The following is a 24021-nucleotide window of genomic DNA, read 5'->3' on the forward strand; positions in this document are numbered from 1 at the left end:
GGCCCACTTTTCAAAAAACCTGTGAGGTGTTATTTACCACTGTACCCCTTGTTATGTTCATTGAGGGGTGTAGTTTCTAATGTGTTTTTTTTTTTTTTTTTTGCTGTTGGGGGCTTTATAAATGCACATGACCCCCAACTTAAATTTCAACAAAATTTTCACTCCTTCCATTCTGAGCATTGTAGTGCATCCACATAGCAATTTACATCCATTTGGGGTATTTTTTTTCTCAGACGAAAATGTTCTACAAATTTTGGGGGCCTCTTGCCCTATTACCCAATGTGAAAATGAAACATTTGGGGTAACACTATCAATATAGTGCAAAAAAATCAAATTTTTCACTTTTACGGCCCACTGTTCAAAAAACCTGTGAGGTGTAAGTACTCACTGTAACACTGTTACATACCCCGAGGGGTCTAGTTTCCAAAATGGTATGCCATGTGTTTTTTTTTTTGCTGTTCTGGCACCATAGGGGTTTCCTAAATGCGGCATGCCCCCAGAGCAAAATTTGCTTCAAAAATGCTTCTGAGACCTATAGTGTGCCAGCAGAGCACTTTTCACCCCCATATGGGGTGTTTTCTGAATCGGGAGAAATTGGGCTTAAAATTTTGGGGGGTATTTTATGCTTTAACCCTTTGTAAAAATGTCAAATTTTTGGGAAACCAAGCATTTTAGGTAAAATGTATTATAATTTTTTTTACACATTGCAAAGTTGTGAAACCCCTGTGGGGTATTAAGGTTCACTTTACCCCTTGTTACGTTCCCCAAGGGGTCTAGTTTCCAAAATGGTATGCCATGTGTTTTTTTTTTTTGCTGTCCTGGCACCATAGGGGCTTCCTAAATGCAGCATGCCCCCAGAGCAAAATTTGCTTCAAAAAAGCCAAATGTGACTCCTTCTCTTCTGAGACCTGTAGTGTGCCAGCAGAGCACTTTTCACCCCCATATGGGGTATTTTCTGAATCGGGAGAAATTGGGCTTCAAATTTTGGGGGGTATTTTCTGCTATTACCCTTTTTAAAAAAAATGTAACATTTTTGGGGAAACAAGGATTTTAGATAACATTTTTTTTTTTTTTTACATTTGCAAAAGTCGTGAAACCCCTGTGGGGTATTAAGGCTCACTTAATTCCTTCTTACATTTCTCAAGGGGTAGCTGTTCTGGAACCATAGGGGCTTCCTAAATGCAACATGCCCCCCAAAAACCATTTCAGAAAAACGTACTCTCCAAAATCCCCTTGTCGCTCCTTCGCTTCTGAGCCCTCTACTACGCCCGCCGAACACTTTATATAGACATATGAGGTATGTGCTTACTCAAGAGAAAATGGGCTACAAACACAAGTAAAAAATTTCTCCTTTTACCCCTTGCAAAAATTCAAAAATTGGGTCTACAAGAACATGCAAGTGTAAAAAATGAAGATTTAGAATTTTCTCCTTCACTTTGCTGCTATTCCTGTGAAACACCTAAAGGGTTAACACACTTACTGAATGTCATTTTGAATACTTTGGGGGGTGTAGTTTTTATAATGGGGTCATTTATGGGGTATTTCTAATATGAAGACCCTTCAAATCCACTTCAAAACTGAACTGGTCCCTGAAAAATATTGAGTTTGAAAATTTTGTGAAAATTTGGAAAATTGCTGCTGAACTTTGAAGCCCTCTGGTGTCTTCCAAAAGTAAAAACACGTAAATTTTATGATGCAATCATAAAGTAGACATATTGTATATGTGAATCCAAAAAAAAAAATATTTTGAATATCCATTTTCCTTACAAGCAGAGAGCTTCAAAGTTAGAAAAATGCAAAATTTTCAATTTTTTCATCAAATTTTGGGATTTTTCACCAAGAAAGGATGCAAGTTACCATAAAATTTTACCACTATGTTAAAGTAGAATATGTCACGAAAAAACAGTCTCGGAATCAGAATGATCTGTAAAAGCATTCCATAGTTATTAATTCTTAAAGTGACAGTGGTCAGAATTGCAAAAAATGCTTCGGTCCTTAAGGTGAAAAAGGGCTCAGTCCTTAAGGGGTTAAAGTTTAAAAGAACCACAACACTTAAAACTCAAGCCCTCGTTAACCTCGTTAACCGTTAACAACTGTCCAAGAAATCTGATGTAATCCTCAGCATTCACGTATCGGAAATAAGGAACAAAAAACACAAAAAATGGGCTCCTACATGTTAGGCGATTTCCCCTAGCGAGAGCGTACCTGGGCACTGTTCTGCATGCGGCAAGTGAATGTACACACTGGATGGAATAGTTTGTTTAATGATTATGTCTTCTGAAATCTGTAAGAATTAATGAAAATAAAAAAGAGATAGGGAATACTCAAACACTTTGTAAACATGATTCATTCCATACAAAATGTCTTATCTTACTGCTGGTCAGATGACATGAGACTGCTACAGCCTGCTGTGCAACTTTTTAGGGAAATACCCCCTTAGTCATGCGCACAGGTAATTGTGTAGGGTCAGGTGATATTTATATGACATAACCTCAAAACTCCTTTCATAAAAGGGGTACTCCGGCACTAAGACATATTATCCCATATCCAAAGGATAGGGGATAAGATGCCTGATCGCGGGGGTCCTGCTGCTGGGAACCCCAGTGATCTTGCACGCAGCACCCCATTACCATCAGTCCCCGGCGCTCCGGGTGTGACGTCACGTTCCGCCCCCTCAATGCAAGTCTATGGGAGGGGGATAAGGATAGGGGATAAGATGTCTTAGCGCCAGAGTACCCCTTTAACTCTTCCTGCATGGAAGATTCTATACATACACAGGTATTACAAGAGACGTCTATATAAAATATACATATTAGTTACAAAAATACTTTAGAACTGCATATTTCATTTAAACCTTTAAGTTCAAGTGTTTCCAATTCTGTAATCCAAAACGCCTCCTGACATAATAAACATTTTTTATTGTTCTCTCTATTCATTCTCAACTCTACTTCTTCTATTACCTGCCATCATAACTCTGACACAGAATGACCACATTGTTTTAAGTGCTGTACTTCACTAGTTTTCCTATGATGCGACTCTTCAACTTCCTCAGTTTCATAATGTGAATACTTCTGAATCAAAGATTTAAGTTCAATTACACCAATTTTTATCTGACGTGTGGTTTGGCCAACATAGGCTTTTCCGCATGGACATTTTAGAAAGGTAAATCACATTGGCATTTTTAATTAAAAATTTTAAATCAAATTGGCATTCACATAAGTCATGTGAAGAAACCTTTCACTTTGATTTTTGTACCCTTAGTGGGATAATGTATATATTCCCCTTTAATAATTCCACTGCATTGAGGGCAGAATACACATGAAAAAGTCCTCTTTTTCTTGTTGCCAAAAATGTTTTGTTTTCTTTTTAATAGCTACATAACTCTTGATGAGACGTTCTCCTATAGTTTTACCCTTTCTGAATCCGAGCATTGGCGATTCCCTATCTTTTTCACCTTGTTATAATTATAATATTTACTGCCCAGTTATTTTCTCCTTGTTTTTATGATAGTTATCATCCCTACTTTACATTCTATGGGTCCTAATGAATTGGCTTTTCAGTAATCCTTTAAAAACGGTCAGTGAGTGAAAGCTAGTACGATGTAACATACTGTTTTTATTTGTAGGTTTACTGTAAAGCATTGTTATAAAACCTGTTTTACGAATTTCTACATTTAAAAACTGAATTACATCAGAATAATATGTAAGAGTAAACTTAATTGTATTGTGACATTGATTAAGGCACTCAACGAATGCTAACAAAGATTTATCATCCTTTTCCCAAAGTGTGAAGAAATCATCCACATAGCGAAGAATGATGTCTCCAGGCCTGCTGTGCCAAAGACATGAATATTCTCAAAATTAGCCATGAACACATTCGCCAGGGTTGGTGTCACTGATGACCCCATTGAACTATTATCTATCTACCGATAGAATTCATTGACAAAACGGAAGTAATTTATTGATCGGGCATAGTCCAAAGTCATAAGCAAATGCAACTTCCTATTATTGATTCTGTTATTATGAGATAATGTCTCACTTACACATTGCATATCCTCATTTTGCGGAATGTCCATATAAAGACTCTGCACATCAAGTGTGCAGAGATAAGTCACATTCACAAAATAAAAATTTTCTGGGAATCTCATCACTGTCTCCCCTGCGTTCCAGAGCATTAGTGTCCATCAGATATATTCTCATATGAATATTTCAGCAAAATCGATAAAAGTCAATTTTGCTGTCAAATTTAGAATTTTCGTATAGAGGAACAACGTCCAGTCCTCTATTGAGAAGTTTGACTAAGTCTTCTGTCAAATTCCGATCAGAAATGTTCATAACTATGTTTTCTGATTTGCTGGTCTTCCTCTCTTTCCTGCATCATCATCTTTTTCTGATTGGGATGTTGTATCCAACTGGGAACTCTTTGTTAACTCTGGAGTAGTTGTTTTTCTCGGTTTTCCTAAAAAATGCTGCTCTTGATTTTACATGTGCCCAGATCTACGGTGGGAGTAATTATACGGTTTTTCATCTGCTGACGTATCGGTGCTCGACTTATCCTGGTACTTCGTAACTTGTGTTTTTCTCACTTGCCTGGCACTTATCTGCCCACATATATACTCTTATGTAAATAGTCTCAAATAGCTCTTTCAAACTTTATCTCATTCTGTAATGTAGCACTTTTTAATTTCTCCATTTCCATATTCAGATCTTTATGTAAGGTATCATATTCCACTTCAGTTTTTGCAGCTTTCAATTGCATCTGTTTCCTGTATATCTTTTCTGTATTTCCTGTATCAAAAATACACATATTTGGTATCACTGTGTGCGTAATTGTCCAAACTAGTAAATTATTAAGTTTGTGATTCAACACGGTTTATAGCGTAAATGCAAAAAAAATCCAAATGCCAAAATTGCTGATTTTTGGTTACATTACATCGAAAAAAATTTAATAAAAAGTGATTTAAAAAATCCAGGACTACACAAAAGACAGCTCAAACTCCAACACAGCTCCGTAGGTAGAAAAGTTTAAAAAAAGTTATAGGGGTTAAAACATGAAACAAATAAAAAATTTGTTTATCACCATGTTTACATTTTTTTTAACAATAAAACAAAGCAAAGATTATTCAGATTTGGTATCCTTGGAATCGTACTGACCCATAAAATAAAGATAGCATGTCAGATTTACCGTATTTTGAATTATGAAGAAAAAATGATTGCCCTACAAAATTGTGCAATTCCATATTTTTTCAATTTTCCCCTACAAACACTTTTTTTTTAAATCATAAAATGTATTATGAAGCCTGAAAAAAATGATATCAGTGGAAAGTTACAACTTGTCATGCATGAAAAAATGTGAGCCTAAAAAAAATTGCTGGGTAATGAAGGGGTTAAATAATATTTATTTTTGTTGTGCAGTACATTTTATGGTAAAGGTAAAGGTGCCAATACAAAGTAGAATTAGTCATGCAAAAATCGAACTTGGCTGTGTCATGAAGGCTGGTATGGGCAGAATCCTTATTCAAATAATTAAGACATTTTTATTTTTATTTTTTTTATTTATACTTTTGAAGTCCCCATAGGGAACTTTTATATGCAATCATTAGTTTGCTCATACTTTGCTATTGCATAGCATTACTAAGTATTATTTAGTTATGGGCAGTCTCATCAGCAGATGTGACCCGGGATCCACATGGAGCAGGTGAGGGGATGCTGATTAGGCCGGGGGACAGTGATTGTTGCTCATAGTAACATAGTTCATAAGGTTGAAAAAAGACCAGAGTTCATCAAGTTCAACCTATAACCCTAATGAGTCCCTACTGATTTGATCCAGAGGAAGGCAAAAAACCCTCATACTAGATGTAAAAATTCCGTCCCGACTCCAAATATGGCAGTCAGAATAGATCCCTGGATCAACCTTCTATCCCTATAAATTGAAGATTTTCCTAGTTTGAATGACTGAAAATATAGATTTTATGTCCGACAGGAGGCGAGCAATATATGCAATAACTTTCTTTACCAACTCACAGCAGCGAAGTAGTTAATGGTAGAGTTAACAAGAAAGAAAAAACTTTAAGCCAAACATTAAAGTGCATCTGAACATTATAGGTAACAGTAACATCCAATCACGTTAGAGTACAGGTGTTATAAGTTTAGGCAGGTGTAACTCCTCCCTCTTTCTGAGATGCGAGGATTATAATATATGTAACAAATGTTTAAACTCCAATGGCTTAGTAGTGAAGAGAATTGTCCATTGATAATATCCTGTAGATCCAGGAGGTTCCTGGTCAAGGACTTGAAATCATATTAGAGGAAGACTTGAAAGAAGTAATCATCAAACGAAAACAACCAGGGCAGGTGTAGAAGATTAAACTCTAATAAGCTAAAACATCGGGGAAAAGACATAAATAATAATAATAATAAGGGAGGGAACATACACATAGGGAGGGTTATTGCTTGCCTCCTGTCGTTAATAAAATCTGTATTTTCCGTAATTAAAACTAGGAAAATCCTCAATTTTATGTCCGACAGGAGGCTTACAATATATGCAAGTTTAAAGCTGTATAATAATAACATGATACTATAATTCATGCATTAAAGAATAGACATAGAAACATGAGTATCTGGTCTAAAGTAAAAGGTCTTGAAGGTGTATTCAGACGACCAGTCGGCTGCTTTTAGAAGGTCATTGAGTGAGCCTCCTTCTTGAATAGTTTTAGTGGACATTGCTCCTTGAGTGGAATGAGCACCAAATTTGGAAACCTCAATTGCAGCCATATGCATTGCTTGTCTGACCCATCTTGCTAAAGTAGCGGAAGAAACAGGAAGATGGGGTTTACAGTATGAAATGAGTAATTGAGGGAAAGAATCATTGCGAAGGAAATCAGTCTTGAGTTCATAAGACTTAAGGCATCTTACTACACATAATTTAGGTGGATAAAAAACTGAGTGAATGTTGGTTTTGGTACAACGGGAGATCGTAAACAAAACTCTGTGAGTGGAGAAAGATCTGCATGGAATGTCTAGAGCTTTCACGTCAGAAACTCTCTTAACAGAAATTAAACATAGAAGAACGGTAAGTTTTATAGATAAGAATTTTAGGGAAAGGGATTCTTTGTCTTCCCAAGAAGAGAACATATTAAGAATAAGGGAAACATCCCAAGTGGAATCATATTTCGTACGAGGAGGTGTCCTAACACTGATTCCTTTAAGTAGACGGCATACAAGAGGATGTTAGCCAAATGGAAAGGAATTAACATGTTCATGTTCAGCAGATATGGCGGAGTGATAGAGGTTTATAGTTCTCTAAGCTTTGCCCGAATGAAAGGATGCTGAAAAGAAATTTAGAATATGAGGGATAGATGCTCGAATGGGATCCAAAGATCGTTGAGAGCACCAATGAACCCAAAGTCTCCAGGCTGATCTGTAAGCTTTACGGGTGTCGGAGCCCAGGCTTCAGATAGGATTTCTCTAATTGATTGTGAAATTTCGCAATCAATTGAGAATGACCCGTGATCATCCATGCGATCAACGATCGGGAGCCCGATTGAATGAGAGGGTGTGGATTCCCTGATGGGTCTTGGGGCAGAAGAGGAAATACTGGTAGGATCCTCGGCATGTCCATTGCCAAACTGAGGATTTGGGGAAACCAAGTCTGGGATGGCCACCATGGAGTTATCAGTACCATGGTTGATTGTTGGGTTATTACTTGGGAAAGGACTCTTGGGATTAATGCGAAGGGAGGAAAAGCGTATAGGGTCTCTTGAGGCCAAATTTGTAAAAAGGCATCTATTCCGAGGGTTTCTGGGCCCAGACGCCAACTAAGGAATTGGGGAAGTTGACTGTTCAACCAGGAAGCAAATAAATCCATATATAGGGGACCCCATAGAGAGGAAAAAACGGAAGAGTCTAGTTTCCAATCGCTGGAGTCCGGAAGGAAACGAGAATTCCGGTCTGCGATAGAATTGGCTAGACCAGGTAAATATTCTGCTTTCAAAATGATGTTCTGCTCTAGGCAGAAATGCCAAAAATCCTTTGTGATTTCTGACAAGGTTTTGGATGTAGTTCCTCCTAAGCGGTTGGTGTATTGAACTGCTGCGATATTGTCCATTCGAAGCAAGATACAGCAATGCGATCTGTATTTTGCGAAGCTCTTCAGAGCAAAGAAAACGGCTAATAGTTCCAAACAATTGATGTGGAGACAGGTTTCTTTCTCTGACCATTTCCCTCCTGCGATAAGTGGACCACAATGGGCTCCCCAGCCTAGAAGGCTGGCATCCGATTCTATTATGAGATCTGGAGAATAGTGGTAAATGGTCTTGCCATTCCAAGCCTGGATGTGATAAAACCACCAAAGAAGTTCTTCTTTGGCTTCGTGAGAGATGACTATCATATCTGAATAGTCCATGCCTTGATAATGTAGTCAAGCTGGAAAAATGGCCTGAATTGAGGCTGACAACAGGCCTATTATCCGGGCAATAGTCCTTATTGATATCATTTCTTTGGTTAAGGTTGAACGTATTAAACTCCGTATCGTACGGAGTTTCTTAAGGGGTAAACTCAGAATAGTCATCTGAGTATCTATCATGAAACCAAAAAATTTGACTTGCCTTGAAGGGGTCAATATTGATTTTTTGTAAATGATTGAAAAACCTAGAGAAATGAGGGGAGATAGTGTCCATTGGAGGTGACGAATTATTAGAGTATGGGATTGAGCCATGATGAGGATGTCGTCTAAGTATATTATCAGGCGAACACCTCTGCTCCGTAGTAAGGACACTATGGGCTTCATTAGTTTCGTGAAGCACCACGGGGCTGATGATAGACCAAACGGTAGGCGCGTAAATTGCCATTTTTGGTCTTTCCAAATGAACTGAAGGTATTGTTGGTGAGAAGGATGAATGGGTACTGTAAGGTAGGCATCTTTTAGATCTACCTTTCCTAGCCAGTCGTTTTGTATTAGGATGTCCCTGAGAAGGTTGATCCCTTCTATTTTGAAATGTTGATAGAGAATGAAATTGTTCAGGAGACGTACATTGATGACTGGCCTGTGTCCTCTTGTCTTTTTTCTTTACAAGAAAAAGGTTGCTGAGGAAACCAGGGGACAGATTTGACACTGGAGTAATGGCTCCTTTGGCAATAAGGTCTTTGACCTCTAGGTCTATAAGATGTTGATCCATAAGTGTGAATTGAATCGGGTGAGGGTGAGAATATTGTATTGAAGGTGAAACTAATTATATCAGTATCCACAGATCTGAAGTTATGGAAGCCCAAGCGTGGGTAAAATTTTGGATTCTTCCTCCCAAGGGAAGAAGAGAAGAAAATAGAGGGATCGGACTTACCTGAGGAAGGACTGTTCCTGGGATAACTGCGATTTCCTCTGGCTCTCCATGGGCGTCCTCTGGTTGGAAAGAACGGGATTGGATTGAAGGAGGAAGGCTGGAAATTGTTCATGTCCTGGGGGGCCTCTGGAATCTTGCCTGGATGAGGAGGCTCTGCTGGGAAAGTGGCCCCTTCCTTTCCCAGCCTTCCCAAAACATTTTTGTGGGAACACTTTTCACAATGAAATTTGGGCTTTATCCAGAGAAGTGAATATGCCAACAAACTTTCCAATTTCTTTTACAAAAGCATCTCAGAATAAGAGACCTTCAGAGGATTGCTCAAGTTCGGTTGTGGCGAGGTTAGCCAATTGAGGGTCAAGCCTCGTTGGCATTGCCTAGAAGGCAGAGAGCCCTTTGGGCCCAACCACGCATTACAGCATTATCAATAGGTTGTCCGGATGATAATGAAATCTCGGACAGTTCTAATATTTTGGTCAATGGACCTAGAATATCTAGTAGCTTGTCCTGGCAAGCTTTAAGTGACCTGTCCAGGCCTTTCCTGGGATTCTTCCCCGATCTATTTATATAATTTACCAGTATGGGGTCAATTTCGGGGGTACACTCTACTTTAGCAAGTAATGTGGGTCTTGGGCACTCTGATCTTAATTTGTTCCGTATTGCTCTATCAAGAGCTTTCCTTATTCTGTTAGATAAGTATTTGGCTAGATGAGGATTAGGTAGCCACGCTGAGGACCTTTGGTGTTTGATAAGGTCCGGATTGAATTAAGGTGTGCCTAGGCTATCTAAAATAGCAGTTTCTGGGATTTCCCCAGTGTCAGCATCATTATTGTCAGAAATTACACCTTCTTCAGAGTGCATCTCCTCATCAGATAGGTCTGATATGTGAGAATATGAGTCTGAGGAAAAGGAGGAAGGGACTTCATAGGAATCAGGTTTTGCTCTTCTCTGAGCTTTCTTGGCCCTTTTACGCCTGTCTTCCTCTAGGGCAGAGGGTCTGGGATACGAACAACTAGCATCATTCTGGTGACTAGCATGAGCTGGTCTGTCTGGATTCTCTTGGACTAACCCAGTGCGAGCGAATCGCTTAGAACGTTTTTTTTTGTCGTCCTTGGTGCAAAAATGTATTTTTCGTTTGCATTTTCTCTGATGTCTATGTCCCTTGGGTCAGCTGTAGATTCTTCTGCTGACCAAAAATTATCAGATGGAGTAGAATAGTAAATGGTAGTTGGTTTTGGGTTAGGAATGGCCATAGCTACAGATTCTGATATAGAATCACGTATGGTAGACATTGCAGACTTAACTGCTAAATGTACCGATTTGGATACAGATTAGTCTACTATATTTTTTTATTAGTTCGGAGTTAACATATCTCCATCATTAATAGTAGTAGTAACTTTACTGTGAGAATTCTCTGAAGTCATCTTATCTTTGATAATGATGATGACTATACAGTAGGGAATGGAAATGGTATAAAATATTAAGAATTTAATAATAAGGAAGCGGTACTGAAAAGTACCCAACTTTCCTGGGATAGGATAGGTTAGGTAATGATAAGTATAGAAGGACCGTAGGCTATGCGGAGTATGCGAGCGGAAGACTGACGGCGCAACTGAGGAGCTTTGAACGCTGCAGTCGTGAGGTAACTGTGACAGGAAGTGAAGTCTCGGGAGAAACGAGACCAGCGCTTGCTGAGGAGAACGTAATGTCCATGGGGAAATGCAGTGAAAATAAGATAAGATACCATATTTATCGGGGTATACCACGCACCAGCCTATAAAAAAATGTTTTTTACCCAAATATCCTTGGTAAAATTAGGGTGCGTGTGTGTGCATGTGCATACCCAGATACATTGTTTCTGACCCTGCAGAAGCCCCCAGGAAAGGCAGGGGGAGAGAGGCAGTCACTGCCCGCTTCTCTCCCCCTGCCTTTCCTGGGGTCTAGAGCCCTGCTGCCGCCACTTCCCACCCCCTGGCTATCGGCGCCGCTGCCCCATTGCCTCCCCCATCCCCGGTTTTATGATTACCTGTTGCCGGGGTCGGGTCCGCGCTGCTTCTGGCTCCGGTGTGGCGTCTATGTGTCGTTGCTATGCGCTGCGCAATGACGAGTGACGACGCGTCACTCATCATTGCGCCTCGCAGCGCATAGCAACGACGCAGAAACGCCATACCGGAGCCAGAAGCAGCGTGGACCGACCCCGGCAACAGGTAACCATAAAACCGGGGATGGGGGAGACAATGGGGCAGCGGCGCCGGTAACCAGGGGGAGAGAAGCGGCGGCAGCAGGGCTCTAGACCCCAGGAAAGGCAGGGGGAGAGAAGCGGGCAGCGACGGCCTCTCTCCCCTACCTTTCCTGGGGGCTTCTGCGGGGTCAGAAAAATCGAGGGGGATGGGGGAGGTAATGGGGCAGCGGCACTGGCAGTCTCTGGACCCCAGGATAGGCAGAGGCAGAGAAGCGTGCAGCGATGGCAGGCCTCTGGACCTGCAAAAGCCACTGCAGTTCATTGATTTAAAGCGCCCGCTTTAAATAATTGAACTGCAGCGGTTTATCAGCGTATAACACGCAGATAGACTTTAGGCTAGAAATTTTAGCCTAAAAAGATGCGTGTTATACGCCGATAAATACAGTATATCACATGAAAGATGAGTATATGAAGGGGACTGGGGAGGGTGGGAACGGGAGAGGGGCAGAATATGAAACCGGTAACGTATGGGAGAAGGATGGTATTAATAGGCAATATGGGATTATAACAAGCTAATATAATGATATGCTAGTATTATATGGGATTATAATATATCAAATTACTGAGAGGAAAAAAACAACAGTATGTATCTCTTGCTGTGAGCTACGAAGAAAGAGGGAGGGGTTACACCTGCTTAACCTTATATCACCTGTACTCTAAGGTGATTGGATGTTACTGTTACCTATAATGTTCGGATGCACTTTAATGTTTGGCTGCACCTTAAAGTTTTTTCTTTCTTGTTAACTCTGCCATTAACTACTTCGCTGCTGTGAATTAGTAAAGAAAGTTATTGCATATATTGCTCGCCTCCTGTCGGACATAAAATCTAGTACACATAACCAGAAATGTAGTTATTCTCCAAAAAGTCATCCAGGCCCCTTTTGAACTCTTTTACAGAGTTCCCCATGACCACCTCCTCTGGGAGAGAATTCCACAGTCTCACTGCACTGTGGGGTGTGTCCACAGAACTCCTGTGGACACACCCCATGGTTTTATTTGCCTAGGCAGCAGCTGCCCGGCACTGGTCACTACAGCTAAAATTACTGTTAACTAAGACTCCCAAGTCCTTTTCCATGCCCGCAATGATATGCTACGATTGCTAGTGATCACTGCACTTAAGGGGTTAATAATGGATACAGGCTTAGTTACTATTGGCAGTACCTCCTATTTTTTTCCCTGCACATTCCCTATTGTGTTTAATGATCATTGGGCCTTTTTGTTTCTAAACAGATTCTCTGTGATGTCACAGCAAATGGAGGGAAAATGTGGATGTTGCACGGAGACAGAAACCTCAATGATGGAAGTTGAACTAGTATGTCCCGGGGACAAGGACAACATTAAAATTCCCATGTCTTTTGCCAACAAATGTGCTTGCTTAGCTAGAATGTGCATACCATAGAGATTGGAGGCAAAATATATGTCCTAAAAAATATATGACATTCCAAGATAATTAATTACTTTCTTTTAGAAAAATGTATATGTATTGTAAAAGCCGGTGCAATATATATTTCTAATCCTTTTGTCTTTGTCTTTTTATTGCTCTGATATAATCCACAATAGAGTAGGTAAAATTATCTCTGTGCTACCTGTTTGTTCAACCATGCACACGTTTCACGTGTTCTTTCTTGCTGACAAAGTCAGGTATAAGTGAAAATGAAAAGATCATTCCTGTGTTTGCAGAACTATATATGTATATAACACTATACTATGCATTAGCAATTAATGATGGGAGTATTTGCAGATAAACTTTTTGCAGTATTACGCCATCTAAATTATTGCTTGAAATTAAACATAATATTTTCTTCAAACAACTTGTGCTTTTTTCACAATTATTCATGGAATATACCTTAACAGGGAATATTTTAGCATATAAACATTGGATGTTGGCATTGAACAGTGTACGCAATTGCAAGATTACATGTTATAGCCCTCTATGGTAGCTAAAAAAAAAAAAAAAAGTAAAATGTGTAAAAAATAAAATAAAAAAAGTTAATAAATGTGAATATGCCCCCTCCCCCCCCCCGCTTAAAATTTGAATCATCCCCTTTTCTATTTTTTAAATAAAACAATGTAATCAAAAATAAACAGACATATGTGGTATCGCTGCGTGTGTAAATGTCCGAACTATTAAAATACAGTAAAATCTCCCATAGCAGACACCTCCCAATAAGAGACACCTCCCAATAGCGGACAGTTTTAAATTCCCCGGCAGAGTTCCATAAGACTTAATGTATTTGCACCCTCCGAATAGGGGACACTCCCAATAGTGTATGCGGACACACCCAATAAGGGACAAAACATTCCCAATAGGAGACAAAACACTCCCAATAGGGAACAAAACACACTAAATATGGGACAACCAGGCTTACGTGCGAGTTCTACCTTGTAAACAGGGCCACCCTCAGAGGGGTACAACCAATACCCCAGTAAGGGGCCCAGGCTCCCAGGGAGTGATGAATTTGCACACAGGGTAATGAAGGGGGAATGAATTGTCACAGGTGGGGATGAAATGGTAAAGGGGGTGATAAGGGGTAATAAAAAAGCAATATTTCAGTAGAATCTTAATGGCGTTTAATCATGTTTTATAGTTAATTACACTTTATAGTCTACACTCTTTTTACCCCAATAGGGGACATCTCTCAATAGTGGACACTTTTTTATTCACTGTGAGCGTCCGCTATTGGGATATTCTACTGTATAAGGTTAGTTAACTGCACGGTCAATGATGTACATGTAAGAAAAAAAATACCAAAGTCCAAAATTGCACATTTTTGGTCACTTCATATACCATAAATTTTTTTTTTTTTTAATAAAAAGCGATCAAAAAGTCCCATCAAAAGAAAAATGGTACCGATAAAAACTAATGACCACGGCACAAAAAATCTGCCCCATATGGGGAAAAATTAAAAAGTTATAGGGATCAGAAGATGACAAATTTAAACATACAAATTTTGGTGCATGTAGTTATAATTTTTTTTAGTGAAAAAATAAAACCTACATAAATTTGGTATCATTGTAACCACATGGACTTACAGAATAAATATAAGATGTCATTTTTACCGAAAAAGTGCACTGCATAGAATTTGAAGCCCCCAAATATTACAAAATGGCATTTTTATTTTATTTCACCCCACAAACATATACATTTTTTGCCGCAGATTGTTTTAAAATAAGTGTCATTACAAAGTAGTGATGCAAAAAACAAGCCCTCATGTGGGTCTGCAGGTGCAAAATTTAAAGCGTTATGATTTTTAGAAGGGAAGGAGGAAATCCTTGCTTAATCCCTCCCTTCTCGGCCATTTTTCATTTTGCACTACCGTTTTTTTCCTCCTAACCTTCTAAAAATTATAACACTTTCAATTTTCTACCTACAGACTGATACGAGGGCTTGTTTTTTGCGTCACCAATTTTACTTTGTAATACCATTATAATCATTTCACCACAAAATCTATGGTGAAACCAGAAAAAAATATATTTGTGGGGAAAAACTGAAAAAGAAAACGCCATTTTGTAAATTTTGGGGGCTTCTCATTCTACGCAGTACACTTTTCAGTAAAAATTACACATTATATTTATTCTGTAGGTCTAGACGGTTACAAGGATACCTAATTTATACAGGTTTTATTTTATTTTACTACTTTAAAAAAATGATAGCTACATGCACCAAAATTAGTATGTTTAAAATTGTCCTCTTCTAATCCCTATAACTTTTAAATTTTTACTTATATATAGGGATTAGAGATGAGCGAACCTACAGTAAATTAGATTCCTCACAAACTTCTTGGCTCGGCAGTTGAGGACTTATCCTGCATAAATTAGTTCAGCTTTCAGGTGTTCTGGTGGGCTGGAAAAGGTGGATACAGTCCTAGGAAAGGGTCTCCTACGACTGTATCCACCTTTTCCAGCCCACGGGAGCACCTGAAAGCTGAACTAATTTATGCAGGATAAGCCATCAACTGCCGAGCCGAGAAGTTTGTGACTAATCGAATTTACTGTAAGTTCGCTCATCTCTAATAGGGATGCATAAGGGCTAATTTTTGCGCCATGATATGAAGTTTTTATTTTGATGGCACCTTTTGATCGAATTTTATTCATTTTTTTCTAGTCTATGAAGTGACCAAAAATACGCATTTTTGGACTTTGGAATTTTCTTAAACTTTGCCGTTGACCGTGTGGTTTAATTAACATTATATTTTAATAGTTCGGAAATTACGCACATACATGTTTAGGTTTTATTTTTTTATTTGAAAAATGGGAAAAGAGGGGTGATTTAAATTTTTTATTAGGGAAGGGGTTAATGCATATTTATTAACTTTTTTAACCTATTTTTTACACTACAGGGTGGGCCATTTATATGGATACACCTTAATAAAATGGGAATGATTGGTGATATTAACTTCCTGTTTGTGGCACATTAGTATATGTGAGGGGGGAAACTTTTCAAGATGAGTGGTGACCATGGCGGCCATTTTGAAGTTGGCCATTTTGAATCCAACTTTTGTTTTTTCAATAGGAAGAGGGTCATGTGACACATCAAACTTATTGGGAATTTCACAAGAAAAACAATCATGTGCTTGGTTTTAACGTAACTTTATTCGTTCATGAGTTATTTACAAGTTTTTGACCACTTATAAAATGTGTTCAATGTGCTGCCCATTGTGTTTGATTGTCAATGCAACCCTCTTCTCCCACTCTTCACACACTGATAGCAACACTGCAGGAGAAATGCTAGCACAGGCTTCCAGTATCCATAGTTTCAGGTGCTGCACATCTCGTATCTTCACAGCATAGACAATTGTCAGGGGGGACAAGGGGGTCAGATCCGGAGACCGTGGGGGCCATTCAACTGGCCCACGATGACCAATCCACTTTCCAGGAAACTGCTCATCTAGGAATGATCAGACCTGGCACGTTCCCTGAGTTTTTCCAGCAACATGGTGCACCACCACATTATGGGTCTCAGGTCCGAGCATTCCTAGATGAACAGTTTCCTGGAAAGTGGATTGGTCATCGTGGGACACTTGAATGGCCCCCAAGGTCTCCCGATCTGAAGGCAATTGTCTATGCTGTGAAGATACGAGATGTGCAGCACCTGAAACTACGGATACTGGAAGCCTGTGCTAGCATTTCTCCTGCAGTGTTGCTATCAGTGTGTGAAGAGTGGGAGAAGAGGGTTGCATTGACAATCCAACACAATGGGCAGCACATTGAACACATTTTAAAAGTAAGAGATAATTATATAACCAGTCCTCAAGAAGTAGTGAAAATAAGTAGTGAAAAAAGGGGAAAGAATAAAAAAGGGAAAAATTAGTGGTTTCGAATAAAAAATGTACAATGATATGTGAAATAAAAATAAAAATAAAGACAACAGTAAAAAAATAAATAAAAATGAAAAAGAGAAAGGGGAGAAGAAAATGATAAATAAATAAATGAGAAAAAAAAAAAATAATTAATAAGCCTGCAGAAAATGATAATACTTAAACATCAGCCGATACTACCTGGACAGCGCTGTAGGACCCGGACTAGTGGACCACTGTGAATTAACGCGCCATTCACACGCCACGAGGACGCCGGGCAGCGGCTGCCGTTTTCTCCATAGACCGGCCACTAAGCTGTGCGAAGCACGATACTCCCACCTGGCTACGATCTATTACCCAGCGGCTTACATTATCGTAATCGGGATCATCACATCGTCCCAACCACGGCACGATAAGTACCTCTTTACCCATACCAGGGCAGTGATCGATCCGGTCCGTGCGGGCACTGGGCTCCCACAGTCCCCGGAGACTGCAACTTTGGAGATATACAGCCGCCGATCATCACGGTGAACATAAGCATAAGGTACTGTGCCTGATCTCACATAAGCAACTGTATCTTGCTATCAATATTGTTATTTCTACAAACATTTGTTGTGGGACACAAGTAGATAACAGCGAGCAATTACAATGAAACATTGAAACATTTATCACAGCTCAAGGTGACTGTATTTTATATAGGAGTATCATTGGAGCACACAGTCTCTCCGATCACCGGATTTTTCATTTAATATTGTTGCTATTCACATCATTTTTTCGGCTACAAAGGACTATTTTTGTAATTTGAGATAGTTGGCATTTTTATTATTTTATTGGAATATTTTTATTGCATGCCTGAGCAAGGGCCCTGCCCAGGCATCAATCAGTTTTATTTTTAATAAATGCATATGATTGTTTAAGTATTATCATTTTCTGCAGGCTTCTTCATTATTTTTTTTTTTCTCATTTATTTATTTATCATTTTCTTCTCCCCTTTCTCTTTTTCATTTTTATTTATTTTTTTACTGTTGTCTTTATTTTTATTTTTATTTCACATATCATTGTACATTTTTTATTCGAAACCACTAATTTTTCCCTTTTTTATTCTTTCCCCTTTTTTCACTACTTATTTTCACTACTTCTTGAGGACTGGTTATATAATTATCTCTTATTATATTTCTTTTTGTTGATTACTGGGTCTTTTGGGGTTTTTAGACCTACCAGTTAACCTCGGAGTAGATGGTAGATTGAGCTGCACTTCCTCTTTGTCTTCTATTACATTTTAAAAGTGGTCAGAAACTTGTAAATAGGAGGGGCATGGCTTGCCGAGCTCGTGATGAGTCACACCCTGTGAAGCTCCGGCTAGGGCCGCGCTTCTTGGCCTATTTTCGCCTGCTATGGGAGGCAAATCTCGGGGGAGAAGCCGCAGAAAGTTAGCCCTGACAGCCAGCAACCAGCCGAATCTAATATCGGGATATTTTACACCCTGCAACCCACCCGCTTCTGCTCCAGCCCTGCAGCCTGGGCCGCGGCCTGACTCACACGCACTGCCGACCTCCATCTCTCCACTGCGCAAGTGCAGTCTAGCTCCGTCTGAGACGGAAGGACCGGAGGATTCCCCTGCACTCCCGACCCTCCAGCAGCTGGAGAACACTGTCTCTGGATCGCTGTGACTGCATTTTGATACTATAGCTGACTAACGGCTCCTTACATTTCCTATGGTACCCTTATGGTTATTATGTTTCTCCCCCATGTAATTAGACGCTTCTGTTCTATATGCCTTCCTCAGTTTTGTATTGCTGTCATTGAGAAGCCCGTTGGCTCTCAATGTTTAATGCCCACATAGCCCAACCTCATATTGATACGGCTCTGATCTTGAGCTGTTCTTTAGTTATTCACCAGGCCCTGAAAGTAAGTACACTCTATGACACTATGTTCCTCGTGATACCTACACTTGGTAACTGTGATGAGCTTACCTTCTACGTCTCCCACCTCAGTCTGACTGGTTCTAACCCTGTCAAGCCCCCCACCCCTTACGCATCCCCCTCCGCCACCCTCATCCTTCCACAGTATCTCTCTGACACTGCTCTCCCCCGTCTCTTCCCTGACCTAGTCCACTCTTTGGAATCTCCCTTCACACCTGAGGAACTTGAGAATGCCATTGCCTCATTGCCTGCTGGTAAGAGCTCTGGCCCTGACAGCTACACAGCCAAATTCTTTAAGTCCCTCAGGTCTGAACTTTCAGCTCCCTTACTCCTAGCCTTCAATCATGTCTCCGATACTAACCCCCTGTCCCAGTCCTTTCTAAATGCCTATGTCACGGTTATCCCGAAAGAAGGCAAGGATCCCCTTTTGTGCCCAAGCTACAGACCTATTTCCCTGATTAATACTGATACCAGACTATTCGCCAAATTACTCTCCAATAGACTGGCCTCTCACATGCCAGCCTTAGTTCACCCGGATCAAGTCGGCTTTATTAGGGGTAGAGAGGCGAGAGACAACACTCTACGTACCTTCTCAGTGGTACATCACGCCCATACTCACAAGCTGCCCCTCTTTCTGTTATCACTGGATGCCGAGAAAGCTTTTGACCGTGTGGACTGGGGCTTCCTGGAGGATGCATTGCTACAAATAGGCCAAGGTCCCTCCATGCTGTCTCGTATTATGGCCCTCTATTCCGCCCCGAAGGCCCAAGTGAGAATAAATGGACAACTCTCGGCTCCATTCAGGATCCGCAATGGGACGAGACAGGGATGTCCTTTGTCTCCGCTCCTCTATGTCCTCTGCATGGAGCACCTCCTAGTAGTGATCCGCAACAATGTCAACATAAGGGGTATCCCTGTCTCCTCTCCCCATCTCAAAAGTTCGGCCTTCTATACCTGTCTGCTCCCATCACTACTCTCCCCTCTCTAATGCACACCATTCAATAGTACTCAATCCATAGTAACTTCAAACTAAACGCCTCTAAATGCGAAGCCCTGAACATCACCATACCACCTTCAGTAGTCAATCAAACACGATTTTCCTACCCCTTTAAATGGAAACTGACTGCACTCAAATATTTGGGCATCTCCGTCCCTGCATGCCTATCGGACACATACAACTTCCCACCCCTTCTCCATACGCTAAGACTAGACCTGGCCAGATGGGAGTGCAGGGATTTCTCCTGGTTGGGGAGAATAAACATCTTTAAAATGACTGTTCTCCCGAAACTCCTTTACCCCTATTCCTGTATACCGCTGCATCTTCCCCGAACCTTTTTCAGGGAGATCGCTGTGCTCCAATCTGGCTTTGCATAAACAGCCCAGACTGTCTTGACACGTTCTCATACGATCCAAGACTAGGGGGGGCTTAGCCTTACCGGACTTTCTCGCTTATTACCTGCCTGCTGTCCTAGTCAGGGTCCTAGACCGTTCCCATCATCGCAGGGACAAACAATGGTCCCACCTTGAAATTACTGTGTCTGGTGTTGACCCACGATCCCTGATGGGGCTACCCCGTTACTCTTCCTCCGTATCCAATATCCCTCCTGTCTTCCCTCCTGTCATGAAATCCATAGTGAAGGCCAGATTGACCTATATGTCTCACTTTACTCCGACTCGTTCTTAAACTTCTCTAGGACCTCCGGTACAACCTTTTGCGATCTCATGGCCCAGTCGGCCCTGAGACCATTATCGCAGCTCTTACAGGAGCCCCCCCCCTGACACCCCTTCATTTTTTTCAATACTTCCAGCTGCGTCACTTCTACTCAGTGGCCACTCAACCCACACCTCTCCACAGACCTCTCACTTCTTTTGAACGTCTTTGCACCCAAGAAATAGCCCCACTCCGCACTATTAGTTCACTGTATCCGCTGATTCTAGAACACTGTACAACAAAGCCACTCCCATACAAATTGGGATGGGAACGTTAACTTGATAGCTACCTGATAGCGACTGGTCTGAAGCCCTGTCCTGGTGTCATCACACCTCCATCTCGTGTAGAGCTCAAGAGACCAATTTCAAAGTTCAATCCCGCTGTTATAGAGTCCCGACGCTCTTAGCTAAATTTCATCCTGGTGTCTCTGATTCATGTTAGAGGTGTGGGGAACACGGTGGCTCGATGCTTCATGTGTGGTTTTCATGCCCATGTCTCTGGCCCTTCTGGAGGCAGACCTGTGAGTTGATATCCCATATCAGTTCTATCCACTTGCCACGAACTCCTGAGACCCTGCTCCTCTCTATACTACCAAAGTGTTTGCCTTGGGCCATGACTAAACTGATCTCCTATCTCCTCATGGCAGCCAGAATAGTGATACCCGCCACTGGAAATCTCCCATCCCCCCCTACCATCTCGTCCTGGCTCCGGGAAGTGACACATCTCCATAGAATGGAGGAACTCATGGCTGAGTCTCCCTGCCAATTGACTAGATATTTCTCAATCTGGCATCCCTGGTCCTCATTCCTTGCCTCTCCGGAATACACATCGCTTGATCTAGCCACTTAAAACTCGTTACTCTACCCCACACTCACCCTGATAACTCTGTACCGTCCAATGTCCTCCCCATCTCATGCAATAACTCCTTGCTAGAGATGAGCGAACCGAAGCTGACGAACCCGAATTCGTTATAAATTTCATGAAAAATTTGATTCGCAACGAATACGAATATCGCTGCGATTCTATCGTGCAAATCGCTTAATTAAACTACATTTTACAGCGTTCCAGGCTATTGGAGACCTAAAATGGCGGATCCACGTGTGAGTACATGGGGCAGGGGATTATGGGAGGGCGGGAAACAGCGGCGGGAATGAAGGTAGGCGGGCTGACCCTGAATCACATGTGAGATGCAGCCTATCAGTGTTCACTGTCCCCTGTGATGTCACAGCCCCTATATAATCGGCGGCCATCTTGCCTCTCTTTATTTCATCTATGAACTGGAATAGAGAGGACGGGACTGCGTGTGTGTGAATAGCTCATACCACAGCGTTACACTGCAACTGCTAGTCACATCAGCATTAGGGAAAGACAGGAGTGCAGAGTGCTTTGCTGTAACACTGAGAAGGATCATTGATAGCTAAACCTCCTATTCACTGTCACGCTTCGGCTGGCAGGAGGTGGATCCTCTGTGCCAGAGAGGGATTGGCGTGGACCGTGCTAGTGGACCGGTTCTAAGTTACTACTGGTATTCACCAGAGCCCGCCGCAAAGCGGGATGGTCTTGCAGCGGCGGTAGCAACCAGGTCGTATCCACTAGCAACGGCTCAACCTCTCTGACTGCTGAAGATAGGCGCGGTACAAGGGAGTAGACAAGAGCAAGGTCGGACGTAGCAGAAGGTCGGGGCAGGCAGCAAGGATCGTAGTCAGGGGCAACGGCAGGAGGTCTGGAACATAGGCTAGGAACACACTAGGAAACGCTTTCACTGGCACAATGGCAACAAGATCCGGCGAGGGAGTGCAGGGGAAGTGAGGTATACATAGGGAGTGCACAGGTGAACACACTAATTAGAACAACTGCGCCAATCAGTGGCGCAGTGGCCCTTTAAATCGCAGAGACCCGGCGCGCGCGCGCGCGCCCTAGGGAGCGGGGCCGTGCGCGCCGGGACAGGACCGACGGAGAGCGAGTCAGGTACGGGAGCCGGGATGCGCATCGCGAGCGGGCGCCACCCGCATCGCGAATCGCATCCCGGCTGGAGGCGGTATCGCAGCGCACCCGGTCAGTGGATCTGACCGGGGCGCTGCAGTAGCGAGGATGTTGCGAGCGCTCCGGGGAGGAGCGGGCACCCAGACGCGCTCGGCGTAACATTCACATTATTGAGCAGTGCAGCAGACAGGGGTAGATAGCTGTCAGCTGCCTCATACAGATCTCCAAGCTGCCTGAACTTTCTGAAGCATCTTATCTCCTCATTTTTCAGCCCAATTTAGTTTTTTTTTTGCTCCACAAATCTGCTGCGGCTCAGAAATGTGTGCAATTTACAGTTTAATCCCTGTATTTTCTGTTTTTTTGTGGTGCTGCACTGTTGGGTCCTGCTCCTGTTCAGAAATACGTGATTGTTCAGTGGACTGTAGTGCATTTGTGCCATTTTGTACCTGTTAATCTGTCAAGAGGCTACATACTGTGCAAGTCCAAACAATAGTATTCACTGGCTGGTGTTTTTAAAAAATACAGAGTTTTTTCTGCCTATAGTTGCGCATCTTACTGCCCTCATCAGTGCATACCGCATACGTACATCCAAGTAATGTACCATCTTGTACCTGTTAATCTGTAAAGGGCCTACATACTATGAAAGGAAAGCCGTAAGTAATCACCTGCTGCTGTTCTAGACAAATACTGTTTAAGCAGTAATGTAGCGTATTGTAATGCCCTCATAAACGCACTAAGTATGTCAGGCAGAGAAGTGCCAAGACGTGCACAGAGGAGTGGCAGAGGCCTAAATACTTCAGGCAGAGTTGGCAGCAGACTTTGGGTGACTGGCAGCAGGAGTCGCAGCGAGAGGCCTGAGCTCCCGTTATCAGCCAGCGGTCGTGTCTTGACCAGCAACCCATCTGCCGTCATTGATTGGTTAACACGCTCATCCACATCATCACAAGTGACATCTGACACCCCCAGTCAACAGTTGGTGGGTTCCTCAGACACAACCCTCAGTTGGCATGGCCCGGGAGCAGTCCCTGTCCTTCCATTGCCTTTGTCCTATGCTGTTCCCTCTCCTAAAGAAGTATCTTATGCTGTGGGTTCAGCTCCACTATTTACTGAGGATGATCTAATAGAGGACAGTCAGCAGCTACTGGACAGCCAAGAAGGGGAGGAGACATGCGCCGCTTGCTCCACTAGGCGGCCAAGTAGTGATGCGGAGAGTGACGTGGGAGGCGGTGTTGCAAGGGTTCAGGGTCCTGAAGCAGACACTGTTGGGGAACCTGAGGAGGACATCAGTGACGTGCACACACCTGTTGATGATGATGAAGCCGATCGCAATTGGGAGCAGGGTGCAGAAGGGGCTTCATCATCATCAGGAGAAGAGAGTTGCAGCTTGCCCTTGAGGCAGCAAGACGGTAGCACGGTTGGCAGTCAGCGTGGTGGCAGGAGTGGAAATTCAGGAGCAAAACGTGCCCGGGGGAGACCACCTGCTTCGCGGCAGCCTACCCTTCCGGGAGGTAGTGGAACAGGGGTTCCTGGAG

General features: G+C 42.0%; 1 protein-coding gene across 1 annotated transcript in view; it reads left to right on the forward strand.

Annotated features, from left to right (window-relative positions):
* The window catches only part of LOC130276902 (mucin-2-like), a 379260-nt gene extending 365900 nt beyond the window's left edge, over positions 1-13360 (forward strand). Inside the window, exon 26 of the mRNA XM_056526896.1 lies at positions 12807-13360. Within this exon, the coding sequence (XP_056382871.1) occupies positions 12807-12975 (169 nt within the window). The 3' untranslated portion in view covers positions 12976-13360. The remainder of the gene's footprint in view (positions 1-12806) is intronic.
* Positions 13361-24021: the final 10661 nt, after the last annotated feature.

The sequence above is a fragment of the Hyla sarda genome, chromosome 6, assembly GCF_029499605.1.
Source record: "Hyla sarda isolate aHylSar1 chromosome 6, aHylSar1.hap1, whole genome shotgun sequence".
Lineage (NCBI taxonomy): Eukaryota > Metazoa > Chordata > Amphibia > Anura > Hylidae > Hyla > Hyla sarda.